The 15115-nt window shown below is 35.4% G+C and overlaps 1 protein-coding gene across 1 annotated transcript in view; it reads left to right on the top strand.

Annotated features, from left to right (window-relative positions):
• The window catches only part of LOC144975885 (macrophage-expressed gene 1 protein-like), a 48184-nt gene that overhangs the window by 28658 nt on the left and 4411 nt on the right, over positions 1-15115 (top strand). Inside the window, 6 exon segments of the mRNA XM_078920069.1 lie at positions 2716-2857; positions 4271-4445; positions 4635-4803; positions 6420-6543; positions 9974-10134; positions 14179-14331. Of these exon segments, the coding sequence (XP_078776195.1) occupies positions 2716-2857; positions 4271-4445; positions 4635-4803; positions 6420-6543; positions 9974-10134; positions 14179-14331 (924 nt within the window).

The following is a 15115-nucleotide window of genomic DNA, read 5'->3' as shown; positions in this document are numbered from 1 at the left end:
GGTCGAACTAGGTCTTTTTCCATGTGTAGCGAGTGTTCTACCAACTGAACTATCGGGACCCCCCCCACCCCCGCCTTCTCACCGTACTCAGGAGTAAAATATGTTCAGGGTCTACAGGCATTCTTGTGAATCCTAAATTTAGACTTCATAATGGCAAATGCAATGCTCTCCTTTCCCACAATTTGCTCAATAGCCAATCCGCGACTAATGAGCATGCGGAAGAACATTCTATTATGACTTGACCTTTCATTAGCCTCACCTAAATAGGCTTCAACAGTCGTGACGTCACTTCCCTCGTAATGACGCACAGTAACTTAGTAACTGGTTCAAAACTCTCGGAACAATGGCTGAGGCCCTTATGAAATACTTCTCCTACGAGCATAAAAGTGTATTTAGAGGAGAAAAGCATAAATCGGATCATGTTTTTACTTGTATACATTCTGATCACCTGACATGTGATAAAGTTCTAGTCAGCATGAAGAATAAAAAGTACCGATTTTCTTTGTTTAGAACCAAACTACTCGTTACTGGGCGGACGTGACATCAGACTATTGAATCTAATTGCAATTGCAATGCTCTCCCTTCCCACAATATACTCAATAGCCGATAGATATAACGAACTTGACGTCACTCAGGTCTTTGATATTGGTTGTTTTTTTAACGCAATCGACGTTTATGAGTAATTCTCACTAAACTGCATTAACCAATCCATTAACGTTTACGGTTACACATATTTTTGGGTGTTGTTGATACGTTATATCTGACTGGTGATGGTTGCGAATATTTTAGCTAAACGCATAGATTCAATATAAATTCGTAATTTTTAAAATTCATTCATTTACTTTTTTTTCTCAACTAGAGCGGTTTATCACGTGGCTATAACTTATAACTCACAGGGCACGCCATGTCACTTTGGTCATGGGCGTTTCCACAGTCAGGGTTTTTTGGAGGATCTAACTAAATTACCCATACCAACGATGGTAGACGCCCTTCTATCATGTTTGCCAATACTGCGTCTTTGCGTGTCAAACGGATTCGGTAGTCTGATGTCACGTCCGCCCAGCAACCAGAAGCTTGGTTCTTAACAAAGAAAATCGGTACTTTTTTATTCTTCATGCTGGCTAGAACATTTTCACATGTCATGTGATCAGAATGTATAAAAGTCAAAACATGATCAGATTCAAAATGTTTTTCTCCTCTGGAAACACTTTTATGCTCGTCGTAGAAGTATTTCATAAGGTCGTCCGCAATTGTTCTGATAAATTAGAACCAGTTACTATGCGTCATTAAGAGGAAAGTGACGTTACGACTGCTGAAGCCTATTCATAATTTTAAAAATATTTTTGTTTTCAACGGGATGTGGTTGATCACCTGGCCATTACTTCTTTTTACCAGCCACGCCATGTTACGTTGGTCATGGACGTTTCCTTCCACAGCACCTGTCGGATTTTATTGGAGGATATAAATAAATTACCCATAGCAACGATGGTAACACCGTTCTATCATGGTTGCCCATACTACATCATTGCTTGTCAATTTCCTATCTTATGGTGTCAGGGCGTTAGGGGTAGTGGATAGGTAGGGGATTTGATATGCCGCGGTATAAAACTCTTTACATGCTCAGATAATGGATTATCTACTATGACTTAGCATGCACTACTAATCTTTGGGCATTTTGTGCTTTTTCTAGTGTGTTGTCTTGTAATATTTTTCACCAAGGCTACATAAAGAGAGACAAATGAGTTTTCTTGAAATATAAATCTTTGTTACAGTATAGAGAGACTGACGTCAAACGATTCCACAGTTTATATAACTCAAAAAAAAAAACGTTTCACCAGTTTATATAACTCAATAAAATGTTTTCACAGGGTGTTGAACTATGCCTTATCAATTGTTTGAAAACTCACTTTTGAGAGAGAGAGAGAGAGAGAGAGAGAGAGAGAGAGAGAGTGTGTGTGTGTATGTGTGTGAGGGGTGTGTCTGAATGAATAAGTACAAAAGAACCAATATCTATTGACGTCACTCAAAAAAATTGAATGTGTTTTAAATGTTAAGTGTAGGATTACAAATTGCTATCACGGAATGTGCTGGTCATAACATCTAATGGAATGATTCATGATCACTATCTTCTCCGTCTCCATCTCCTTCTCCTTCTTCTTCTTCTTCTTCTTCTTCTTCTTCTTCTTCTTCTTCTTCTTCTTCTTCTTCTTCTTCTTCTTCTTATCCTCCTCCTCCTCCTCCTCCTCCTCCTATATAACGGACCGATGCAGAAAACTATATGTTACCGTAAAAGTTTATAGTCTGATTGGTATAATTCAATGAGTTTATTTTTTCCTTCAGAGCCATTGGACCTAAGGAGCCGGAGTTTATCTCGGTTCTATAGCGCGAAACGTACAATAACAATTGCTTGCTAATATTTGGCTAGAAGGCTAAGTCTATCGCAAAGTACTTCCCGCCAAATCTAACAGACACAGCTACTCATTTACTGCTGGGTGGACAGGGGGGTCAGAAAAAATCACGACTGCACATGGGATCGATCTTGGTACCTTTGCGTCTGAAGCGAGTGCTCTACCAACTGAGCTTTTGAGTACTCATCTATAAACTTGCTGTCTAAAAAACAATAACAAAGATCTGAATAACGTCAATTTCGTTCCTCCTATACGTTTGAATCAGATGGTTGTGCTTTTTAAAAACTGTTCCATGTTCTTTTTACAGGCTGTCCGCAAGGCAATCGAGCTGTACTACGAAATGAACACCATCAGAGGATGTACCGCTTGGGATTCTCCCAACTTCAGCTTCTCTGCCAATTTTGATGATGGTTCTTGTAACAAGAAATACACCAACCTCACCTTTGGAGGTATGTCATTTTATTGCATTCATGACAGGCGCGGTCCCAAGTCCCAGGTTTGAGAGTTGTTTTGTTTTTGCCAAGATGAGGGTAAATTTAAATCGATTGATATCTGAAAGGCGTGTTTTCTGGCTAAATTTTAAATACGATTTAACTCTCTCCTAACCAGCCATTTTCAGGATTTTCCCCAAAACTTCACACACAACAAACACAAACATATATTTTTATCACTCAAACACAATAGCATTAAAGTTTTTCCGATGCATAACTTCTTCAGCAGAACATGCTCTACAACACACTGTTCATTTTCTTTAAATTTTATGATGTACAAAATAAACTTGAATAAGAAAAATGTTAGTTGTATCGTAACCAATATGAAGATTTTCCTATAGTTGGTAAGGAAAGGGTTAATCCAGAGTGCGACAGTGAAGGGTTAAGAGTGTTTTCTCTATTGGAGAGAGAAGATGTATATCTGAGGTCTTGCATGATGCTCTTTGCAGCTGAAACGCAAGTCATCATTTGATTATTCGCCAGTTACAAAGAATTAACCAATCAGAATATTACCTAAAATTTACCAAGTTCCGTCCCCTTGACAATTTATTTCCTGTATGAAAAGGCCTGAGGTACCCTTAGTACACGTTAAACACACACATAGATCAGGCCCAGTTAGAGAGTATGTCTCACAATATTTTGACACACAGATAACGGAATGGCATCGCACAACCTGACGACACGATGCATTTTTTTTCAATCATCTGTCATTCGTGTTAAAATTGTGAGTGATGCACAGGATATGTGGGCTGTTTACTCCGAGTGACAGGCAAGCACTTCAGGTGGCTAAGTGTCTTCGGTTCACGGTCAGCGATTGATTTCAGGGCCAAAATATACTTGATTTTATATTTTCGAGTCAAAAAATAAAACAACTTGAATGCTTATTCGACTATTTTTAAATAAAATATACGATAACTGACTTATTTTCAAAAGTGTAATGCTCTGTATGCTGATTGGAGAACTGAAGGCTCACACAGTAAAATAATATTTAAATAGGCATCCACGTCGATAGTTTGACAGGCATAGCAACAAGAGGTCACAAAGGATCCATCCATAGGATTCAATAGTCTGATGTCACATCGGTCAAGCAACGAGCAGCTTGGTTCTAAAATCGTTACTTTTTATTATTCATGCTGGCTAGAACTTTTCCATATGCCATATGATCAGAATGTATAAAAGTCAAAACATGATCAGATTTATAACGATTTTCTCCTCTGGTTACACGTTTATGCTCGTCGGAGAATTATTTCAAAAGAGCGTCCGCCACTGTTCCGATAGTTTAGAATCAGTTACTAAGCTACTATGCGTCATTACGTCACGGCTGTTGAAGCCTATTGTGGAATCAACCTTGGCATGCCCTCCTCTCCCCAGGAATCTATCAACAATGCCAGAACGTAGGTGAGCCATGCGACTCCGACCCCTGCCAAGGCCTGGAGCAGACCAACCCCAAGACCGATGACTTCTCTTGCCCCAAGGGATACACACCCGTGTTGTTGGTGACAGGAACACAGGAGAGAGAGCCAGAATACCACACCACATGTGAAAGGTGAGAATATATGACCCAATAAATAAATACAAATACATAAAAACAAATAAAAAAATAAACAAATAAATAAATGAATCAACGAATATAATTTTGTCCTATAGATGCTGCTTGTTGAATGATCTTTGTGCCTAAGTACTGCAACTGGGATTTATATCAATGCGATGCCATTTTTCAAACCTTACCTTTCAGAGTGGGAGTTTTCAAAATTTTCAAGAAATGTACAACAAGACGAATCGTCCCAGAGGCTCGTTATTCCATGTACTGGTGTGCCGCCACTGGGCAAGTCCCCAAGGAGTCAGGGTACCTCTTTGGAGGTATCTACAACGACAGAATGGACAACATTGCCACTGGGTCAAAGGTCAGGATGTTTCTCTATTTTCATTGATAAAAATTTGACTTGTGTTATTTTGGGGGAAGGGCGGGGTGGGGAGAGTTCAATAGACATTGGCTAGAGCACCCGCAGCACACGCGAAGGGACCAAGGTCGATCCCCGGAGCAGTTGAGATTCGTTTTCCGATACCTCTGTTCATTTAGCAGTGACAGGGCAGCTGTCTCCTGTTATACCTGTAGGAATACCGTGACACAGACAATAGCAATTGTTTGATACCCTTCGAAAAGGACGTTAGTCAATCGCAAAACAAACTTTCAGCCAGATCTAACAGAACCAGCTACCCAATCACTGCTTGAGTAGACAGGAGGGTCAGAAAAAAACCAACAAACTTCTACTGCCCTCGGGATCGTTCACTGTCCATTTGGTTGTGAAGCAAGTACTCTACAAAATGAGCTACGGGACCTAGGGTTTCATAACATGAATAAAGCAAATATTTGATATTTCCGATGACTTTAATGTTTTTGGCATCCGCTCCAATAAAACCATAAAACCAATTTGAAGCAATAGGTCCCAAATATCAATACACAGCACAGTAAAAAAAAAAAGAAACTATGGAGCAGTAACCGGTGTAAGATAAAGATCTGAACAAGTCTTTATGAAAAGTGTCAGACAAAGCAAGGAATGAAAGATACAAGGAAAAAATGCATCCCAAAAAATCCGACTACCTCGACTTGGGATCGAACTTCAAACCTCCTGGATACCGGTCGACTGAATTCTTGTGATTTTTTTTCTTGTATTTTTCTTTTTTGCTGTGTCTGGCACCACTCATACACATTTATTTAGATATTAAACAACCCATTGAATGTTAGGATGAAAAACGTTTAATGTACGTTACGAAAAAATAGTAAAATTAAAAAACTAGGGAGTGTAAGAGAAAGATCTGAATAAGTGTGTATGGAAGGGGCCAGACGAAGCAAGAAAGGAAATTACAAGAAACACAAAAATCAGTATGACCCGAATTGGGAGCAGCGTGGCTCAGTGGTACGGTCTTTGCTTTGTACCCGAAAGGTACCGAGTTCGATCACCCGTCACTGCGCTGTGTGGCCTTGAGCAAGTCACCTCGCCCTAGCTCAATTTGCGGCGCTGCACTGCGGCTGACGCCTGGTTTATTCCAGTTTTCCCTTGGAATAAACCATATAGACAAATTTCCCCTATGGGATGAATAAAGGGAATTTTATTTATTTATTTTTTTAAAAAATATTATGGGATGTTTTTTTTTCTTGAGTTGTCTACTTTTTTTTCCTTGTCTGGCACCTTTCATACACCCTTGATAAGAAAAAAAATATTAATTTTAAACAACTGATTAGCCTAAACTGGATAAGAGTCAGTTTCTCTGACCTAAATATTGGACATTAATGTAGAAATTATTATATGCAATTTTTAAAAGATATTTGTGATGCAGTTGAACAAAGTTGTTTATGAGTGATGATGTAAACCAGTACAATAAATGATGTCTTGGCGCTGATACACAACACATAAACATACATATTCATACTGCTACTAATACATGAACTTCAAGGTGTTTGATAAGCATTTTATAATGAAATGATCACATTTATGTCATTCTCTGTTCGCTTTTTCAGTGCTGTCCTGAGGGATTCTTTTCTCTGAACATGCTGGAAGATTCCAAGCTTTGTGTGAGTGATGACTATGAAGACGGTGTTGAGAAAGCCTTGCCTTTTGGTGGATTCACCAGCTGTTGTATGGGTAAGTTGTGAGGCTGGATTTGAATGTGCTCAGTAATGATGATCTTAGCTCTCTCCTAACCAGCCGTTTTTAGAACCCCCCCCCCCCCCAAACGTGCGGCTATGTGGTCTAGTGACACTCGCTTTTGGATCGGTAGTTCCTGAGTTCGAGCCTCGCTCGGCGCATAGTTGAGTCCTTGGAAAAGACTCTTTACTCACATTCTCTCACCGTACTCAGGTGTAAAATGAGTACCTGGCCGTTAACAGTGTTGTCTTTGTCCGATAAATTGTAATATCGCCTAACAGGCGTCATGTCTCGTCCTACATATTAAACGTTGCTGTTGTCCAGCGACCCCTTGTAAAGCGCTTTGAGCACATTAGTGTATATTGCGCTCCGTCGATCGTGAAAATCGAGACTTCAGAGGTTTGATCCGCCAACCATCTATATTTCACGTGACCCATAGCACAAACTGATGTTATGAGGGAATACGAGGTAATTAAGATTTAAATAATAGATACTAGAATACTAGATAATTAGATTTGAATTGAATTTTATAATTAACTTGTAACATTTTGTGGAAATATGAAAACCTTTTTTTAGGGAGATAAATTTGTTTCCTAATTTCCAAAACACAAAAAGTTTTGTCTACATATTTATGATAACAATAAAAGGTCAGAGTTCTGTTTGGTTCATGATCTTTACAAAGCACTTGGTGTTCATTGAATATAATAATATAAAGACTTTTTTAATCAAGACCCGTACAAAGAAGGAGAACTCCATTCATGTTATATCGGCTTTTGTAGAAGGAGGGGAAGGACGAGTCTAAATAACACGAGTGTTAATAGTAGAGAACAAACGTGTGATTTCAAAAAGCTGATTAAAATCTCATTGGTCCTGGGTTCGAGCCTCGCTCGGCGCATAGTTGAGCCCTTGGAAAAGGCTCTTTTCTCATTTTCTCTCACTGTACTCAAGTGTAAAATGAGTACCTTCGCCGTTAACAGCGTTATCTCTGTCAATATCGCCTAACAGCCGTCATGTCCCGTCCTACATGTTAAGTGTTGCTGTTGGCCAGTGACCCCTTGTAAAGCGCTTTGAGCACGTTTAGTTGATATTGCTCTATATAAATGCTCTATTTTTTTAAAAATTGGAAGTGTAATCCTACATCATATTGTGCATCAAAACTAACTTCACGTGTCAACATATGGCTAAAGCCAATATTTTTTCTTAAAATTTTGTGATGTAGATAGTCGTACAAAATACATCTGAAAAAAAGTAAAATGTTCATTGCATCCTGGCGAACGTGAGGATTTTCATGTAGTTGATAAGCACAGCGTTAAATCATTCAATCCTAACACCGACTATATCCGTAGTCTACCCGGGTTACTTTTACCCTACGCCTATTTATTACATTATTCTGAGACAAAATATAGGCGTAGAATCAAAGCTAATGTATTTGGTTTTTACATGTTAATTGTAGTTAAATAAAACTATCTATGTACAACCTCATTGTTAATACATTTTTTTCCAGTTTTGAAAAGTAGCAAAAATTTCTAGGATTGAATGAGTTAAATGACTGCACACACGCCATATTATTATTCTTATCCATTTCTACCGTGACCCTGAAATTGCCGCTGGCTTAACAGTTAACACGACTTTTCATGTGATGCCCAGAAAAAAGTCATATCCGCCCAATTATAATAATAATAATAATAATAATAATAATAATAATAATAATAATAATAATAATAATAATAATAATAATAATAATAATAATAATAATAATAATAATAATAATAATAATAGATAATAATATATAATATATAATATATATATACTACTACTACTATATTACTACTACTAACTACTATACTACTACTACTACTACTACTACTACTATACTAATATAAAATAATATATAATATATAATAATAATAATAATAATAATAATAATAATAATAATAAATAATAATAATAATAATAATAATAATAATAATAATAATAATAATAATAATAATAATAATAAATAATAATAATAATAATAATAATAATAATAATAATAATAATAATATAATAATAATAATAATAATAATAATAATAATAATAATAATAATAATAATAATAATAATAATAATATATAATAATAATAATAATAATAATAATAATAATAATAATAATAATAATAATAATAATAATAATAATAATATAATAATAATAATAATAATAATAATAATAATAATAATAATAATAATAATAATAATAATAATAATAATAATAATAATAATAATAATAATAATAATAATAATAATAATAATAATAATAATAATAATAATAATAATACTTTTATGTTTGAGTAAGAAATGTCTGTCTTTGTGTTGGGTGGGTGTGAAATTTTGGGGAAAATTCTGAAAATGGCTGGTAAGGAGAGGGTTATTCTAAAAAGATATCTTTTTTAAAAGTTATCCATATCCACTATCTACTAGTTTTATCTCCCAAAGATAGATACTTTGACACCCACACATAAGTTTAGACAAAACTGAAGAACGCAATTGAAATTGGTCTTCTCGGGAAGTGCAAATTGTAGCTATAAAAAGCAATTTGGGAAAACCCTTGTCGCTGTCACTGTTAAGAGTAGCAAAGCAATTAGTCTTTTAGAATAAAAGAAAAAAAATACCATGGAGTTATTTTTAACCATAATTGATACAACCCCAAAAATGGGACGACGACAATGATGAAGTTGATGATGATGATGATGATGATGATGATGATGATGATGATGATGCTGATGATGATGATGATGATGATGAAGATTGGAGGAGGAAGATGAGGCATATATATATAATAATATATATATATATATATATATATATATATATATATATATATATATATAATATTATCATATGTGTGTGTGTGTGTGTTCTTAATTTGTTTTCATAGAACTTCTATATGTGTTCAATGTTACTATTTGTTCGGGATCCCTCGTAAAGCGTTCTGAACACATTAAGTTAGTAGGCATTGCGCTATTCAAATAAATCTTCAATCTTTATTCTAATTATCAATCACCTCTGTAGGAAACGCCTTGGCAGCAGAGGACGTGAAACCAGTGGGTAATCTTTATTCTGTGCGGCTATGTGGTCTAGTGGTATGACACTCGGATCGGAAGGTCCTGGGTTCAAGTCTCGCGCTCGGCGCATAGTTGAGTTTGAGTCCTTGGAAAAGGCTCATTACTCACATTCTCGCACCGTACTCGGGTGTAAAATGAGTACATGGTATTTAACAGCGCTGTCTTTGTCCGAAAAATTGTAATATCGCCTAAGAGGAGTCATGTCCCGTCCTACATGTTAAATGTTGCTGTTGACCAAGGACCCCTTCTAAAGCGCTTTGAGCACATTAAGTGGATATTGAGCTATATAAAGCTCAATTTTGTTTATTCTAATGATCACTTCTGCAGGTAATCCCTTGGCAGCAGAGGGCGTGAAACCAGTGGGCGCCAACGCCACCAAGAAACAGAGTGCCCTTCGTCTCTACATGGCCCAAGCCAGTGGTAAGCCCGACAAATGGCCCAAGCAATGCCCAGATGGTTACAACCAGCACATGGCCGCTCTTGAAGACGTAAGCTTTCTTCTTATTATTCTTCTTTTTCTTTTTCAACATCATCTTTGTCATCATCTTCATAACCATCATCATCATCATCATCATCATCATCATCATCATCATCATCATCATTATCATCATCATCATCATCATCTTCTTCTTCTTCTTCTTCTTCTTCTTCTTCTTCTTCTTCTGTAATGCATCTTTCAATTTCTAAGCAATTCTCATAAGCATAGCATCAGCACAAATGTTATTCCAAGTACAAATCGTTTCGGTACAAATAAATGGTAATAACTGTTAACATTAGACGGAAAATATTAAACGTTTGTCAGCTTTATGTTTTTTTTATAGCTATAATGAAAATAAAATCTTGAAAATATTGAATGTAGAAAAAAATAATCAGAATGATAAAATTGTTGGTTGCACCATATATAATGTGACGTTTATCCTATCGTTGGCAAGGTTAGGGTTAAAATATTATACGTTTCCATTGAAGATCATGAGTTTGGTTTCTTTACTCTCTTCTTGTTGAATGTTTTCAGGGTTTTGACTAAAATGTCATACATACTCGACCCATAAATTTAATGTTTAAAAACACATGCATTCTTCACATGATTCTAAATATTACAAAGGTTTTTCTTCAAATTTTATGATTTGTAAAACTAATCTGAATAAGAAAAATGTCGTTTCTTTCATAAAGAATGTGACGATTTTCTATTGTCGCTAAGGAGAGGGTTACATTTTAAAACATTAAACTTTCCTAATACGGACAAGTTTGACTTTAAACTTAAAAATAAGTTTCTTAGTCTTGATCTTTCTGACATAACACCCTTTTGATGTCGGTGGTCACATATTGTAAAAGCTGTTAGTGGAGAAAAAAAATTCCCAGTTCATCAATGAAAAATATTATCTGATGCTAGTCTGGAAATAGAATAGCATTGGTAATAGAAATCGTGACAGATCCAAATAACGGATAGTGATATTATCTAATTTGTTTGGGCATAGTTCGTGATAAACAGCCGAGAATAATATATAAACGACGGACACTCACGTGCAGCTTCGTGGCCTCGTGTGATCTCCCCAGGCCATTGACCTTAGCTCTCCTACTGAAATACGTCAAAGATGAGTTCTTGGATAATATACATTTTTTTTTTCAAATTCAGATTTATTTTGTACATCACAAATTTTGAAGAATAATCTTTTTTTGATTGATAAGAACATAAAGGTGTTTTGTAAGAGAGCTTGTTTGAGTTTAAAAATCAATTTTTCTGCTGGTTAAGCCTGTCATTTTGGAAGAATACTGAAAGTGATGGGTGAGGAGAGAGTTAAAGTCATTCAGCATACTCGGGGTGGAAAAAGAGAAAGATAAAGATCTGAACAAGTGTGTATGAAAGGTGCCAGATAGAGCAAGAAATAAAAATACAAAAAAAAAAAAAAACATCCCAAAAATATAAGTCTACCTCGACTGGGGAACGAACCTCAGACCTTCTGATTACAGGTTCGATCCCCAGTCGAGTTAGACTGTTTTTTTTTTTTTGTTTTTTTTGATGTTTTTTTTTCTTGTAGTTTTCTTTCCTGCTTTGTCTGTCACGTTTCATACACGCTTGTTGAGATCGTTATCTTACACACGTGCCGTCTGCTCCCTAGTTTCTTGATGTAAAATGAGTACCTGGCTGAGTACCTTTTATATTAATAGCACCATACAGGCACCACGTCCTGTCCTACATATTGAGTATTTCTGTAGGTCTTGGGATCTTTTTAAAGCGCTTTGAGCACACTAAATGGATATTATTATAAATCGAGGCTAAAAAATGAATAAATGAATAAATAAATAAATCGATTAATGATTACCTGAAATTTAAAGAAAAATAGAAAAAGTAAAGATCAAATGGACGAATTTTATATTATATATTAAACATTGTCAATGAATATAATATCTATTGCCAGGTACTTATTTACGTTTGCATCAAACGAGAGATCGTGTCAAAATTACCTTTTTACGAGAGAGAAAGAAATCGTTAGTATATGGGTTTAAAAAAGTAACACAATTTTAGATTGCTAGAAATACGTCGGTAGGTCAAATAAAAGCTCTAAAAATTTCAAAGTAAAAAAAAAAAAAAAAAAAAAAAAATAAAAATATATATATATATATATATATATATATATATTATATTATAAACCAAAAAAAAAAGAAACAGCAAAAGCAAAATCGAACAAACAAAATACAAAAATAAACATTTATTAACTTAACAGCTTCATCCCATCTAACAAAGTACAGCGCCTCGAGCATGCATGCGACCGGACGTCTCAAATTATATCCGGATGTACTGAGTGTTGAAAATTGAATCTATGACCACAAATTATATGACACTAAAGGCTAATTTCTATGTTATGGTGTAGAATGAACACAATTTCTATTTGTTATGGTGCAGAATGAACACAATTTCTATTTGTTATGGTGTAGAATGAAAACAATTTCTATATTATGGTGTAGAATGAACACAATTTCTATCTGTTATGAAGTAGAATAAACTTAACTTATATTTGTTACGATGTAGAATAAACACAAATTCTACCTGTTATGATGTAGAATAAACACAATTTCTATTTGTTAAGGTGTAGAATAAACACTGTTATGATGTAAAATAAAAAAAAATTCTATCTGTTATGATGTAGACTAAACACAATTCCTCACATTGCAGAAAAATGAAAGTTGGAATTTCTTATCATTTCACTTCTAAATATACTTTTTGGGCCACGAAACATTCCAACAAAATAGCTTTTGAGACGGCAGGTCCTATAAATTATTGTCTTTTATCATATAGAAAACTTAATTTCGTCCTTTTGTATACAACAGTTGTCTCTGCGTGTAATTTTCTTTTATATGGAAGTCTGGAAATACTGTCAATTGGTTTTCAATGACTCTAAAGTTTGGTCATGACCTCTGAATAGAAATGTCCCAGGTTCGGAACCGACTTAGGAAACAAAAACAAAAATCTGAAAAGATTTGAAACCGTGTTCACAAAGAAATATGGTATAAACATTGTGACCTATTTCAATTGTGTAAATACATTTGTTATACTTTCTTATGTGTTTTCGTCAATATATTTATTACTACTGTAAACACACAACTATTACACACCAAACTAAATAAAGATATGAATATTATTATTAAGTTTACCTATCTATGTGTAATAGGATTTTGTATCAAGGTCGACAAACACGGCAGAGACAAAATGATAATAATGTCACGTGATGGATTACTTGATACAAATAGCGAATAATACGACATGACTCTGGCAAAAACCCCTTTCTAAATTTGGACTCAAACAGCGTCTCTTTCGCAATACCCTAATATAGAAATCAATTTGCAGGACAAATAGATGGATTTGAGATGTATAACACACTTTGCAGTTCAGCGAAGATAAAATATGAAAAAGCAACTTTATGCACAGTGGAAACATATAGCACACTGTACAATACAGTGGATATAATATATATATATATATATATATATATATATATATATATATATATATATATATATCAAACTTTGCAGCACAGTGGGAGTGGAGTCATATAGCAAGCTTTGCAGCACAGTGGAGACACAATATAACACAGTTTACAATACAGTGATGACATGTTCACACTTTACTCCACAATTAAGACATATACACTTTACAACAAAGTGGGAGCATATAACAAACTTTACAGCACAATCGAGACATGTAACAAACTTTACAGCACAGTGCAAACATCATATAACACACTTTAAAATACACAGTGAAAACATGTTAACACTGTAAACCACAATGGATGCATGCACATTTATAACACAGTTGAGAAATATAACATACTTTACAGTACCACGAAACGATTGGGCGTTTTTTTCTTTCTCAAACCATTCTGTGACTTATCGCCTCAAGACGTTATCAATCATTTCAAGATCATTTAGATCCTCAATCTTAAAATATGCGTTTACCACGAAACCTTATAATCAATACAACAAACAAACAAACATAAAGGATGCGTGTGTGCTATTTTTTTCATTTCTTTCTACAGGGCTGTGAAGTCAATTACTGTGTAGGCAACAAGAAGAAGGCCGACGACGAGCCCCAGGAATTACCTCCCGTGAAACGACCCCCATTCTGTCGCAGACCCCCATCCATCACTGGCAGTAGTGAGGAGACAGTTATGTTTGACACTGAGACTCAGGTAGGTCCAGAAATGTAATAGATTATGTGACCCATCAGCCCGTTATAGTGATAATTTTGGTGGTGAATTCGATGCCGAAAAGAGGGTTTACTAAATTGTGGCTATCTGCTTTTGTAGTATGACCCTCGCTTTCAGATCGGAAGGTCATGGGTTCGTGCCCCGCTCTGAGTGGCGCATATTTGACTCTTTGGAAAAGGCTCGTTAGTAACATTTTCTCACCATACTCAGATGGAAAATAAGTACCTGGACGTTAACAGTGTTGCCTCTGTCTGAAAAAAATATATAATTTTGCCTACCAGGCGTCATGTCTTGTCCCACATGTTAGAGTTGCTGTTGGCCAGGGACCCCTTAAAAAGCACTTTGAGCGCGTTTAATGGATATTGCGCTATATAAAAAACTCAATTTTTTTAATTTTTTTTAACAGGCGTCATGTTTATCCTTTATGTTACGAGTTGCTGTAGGTCAGGGATCCTTATTAAAGCGCTTTGATCACTTTTAATGGATATTGCTCTATATTAAAGCTCGAGTTTGCTGTCAAAATGTCAAGGGAAGTGACATGTTAGGTGTTGTTGTCCCGCTGGTTTATGTTCAGAATCAACATTCCCTGAATATCCCGCCAATCATTGTCATCAATGCTTCGGCTATATGAACCGATGTGGTCGATTTCAGTGCTATTGCTTCTGGCCACCTGGTTGCGTATCAAGCATTTATCCGCAACATTTGCACAGGTCGACTCTTGACCAGTAATTTGTCTATTTTTCACTGTAGGCTATTGACTCAATGA

This window comes from Berghia stephanieae, chromosome 6, assembly GCF_034508935.2.
Source record: "Berghia stephanieae isolate SIO BIC M18660-M18661 chromosome 6, UCSD_Bste_1.3, whole genome shotgun sequence".
In the NCBI taxonomy this organism is placed as follows: Eukaryota; Metazoa; Mollusca; class Gastropoda; order Nudibranchia; family Aeolidiidae; genus Berghia; species Berghia stephanieae.
This window is presented reverse-complemented; position numbering and strand designations above follow the sequence as displayed.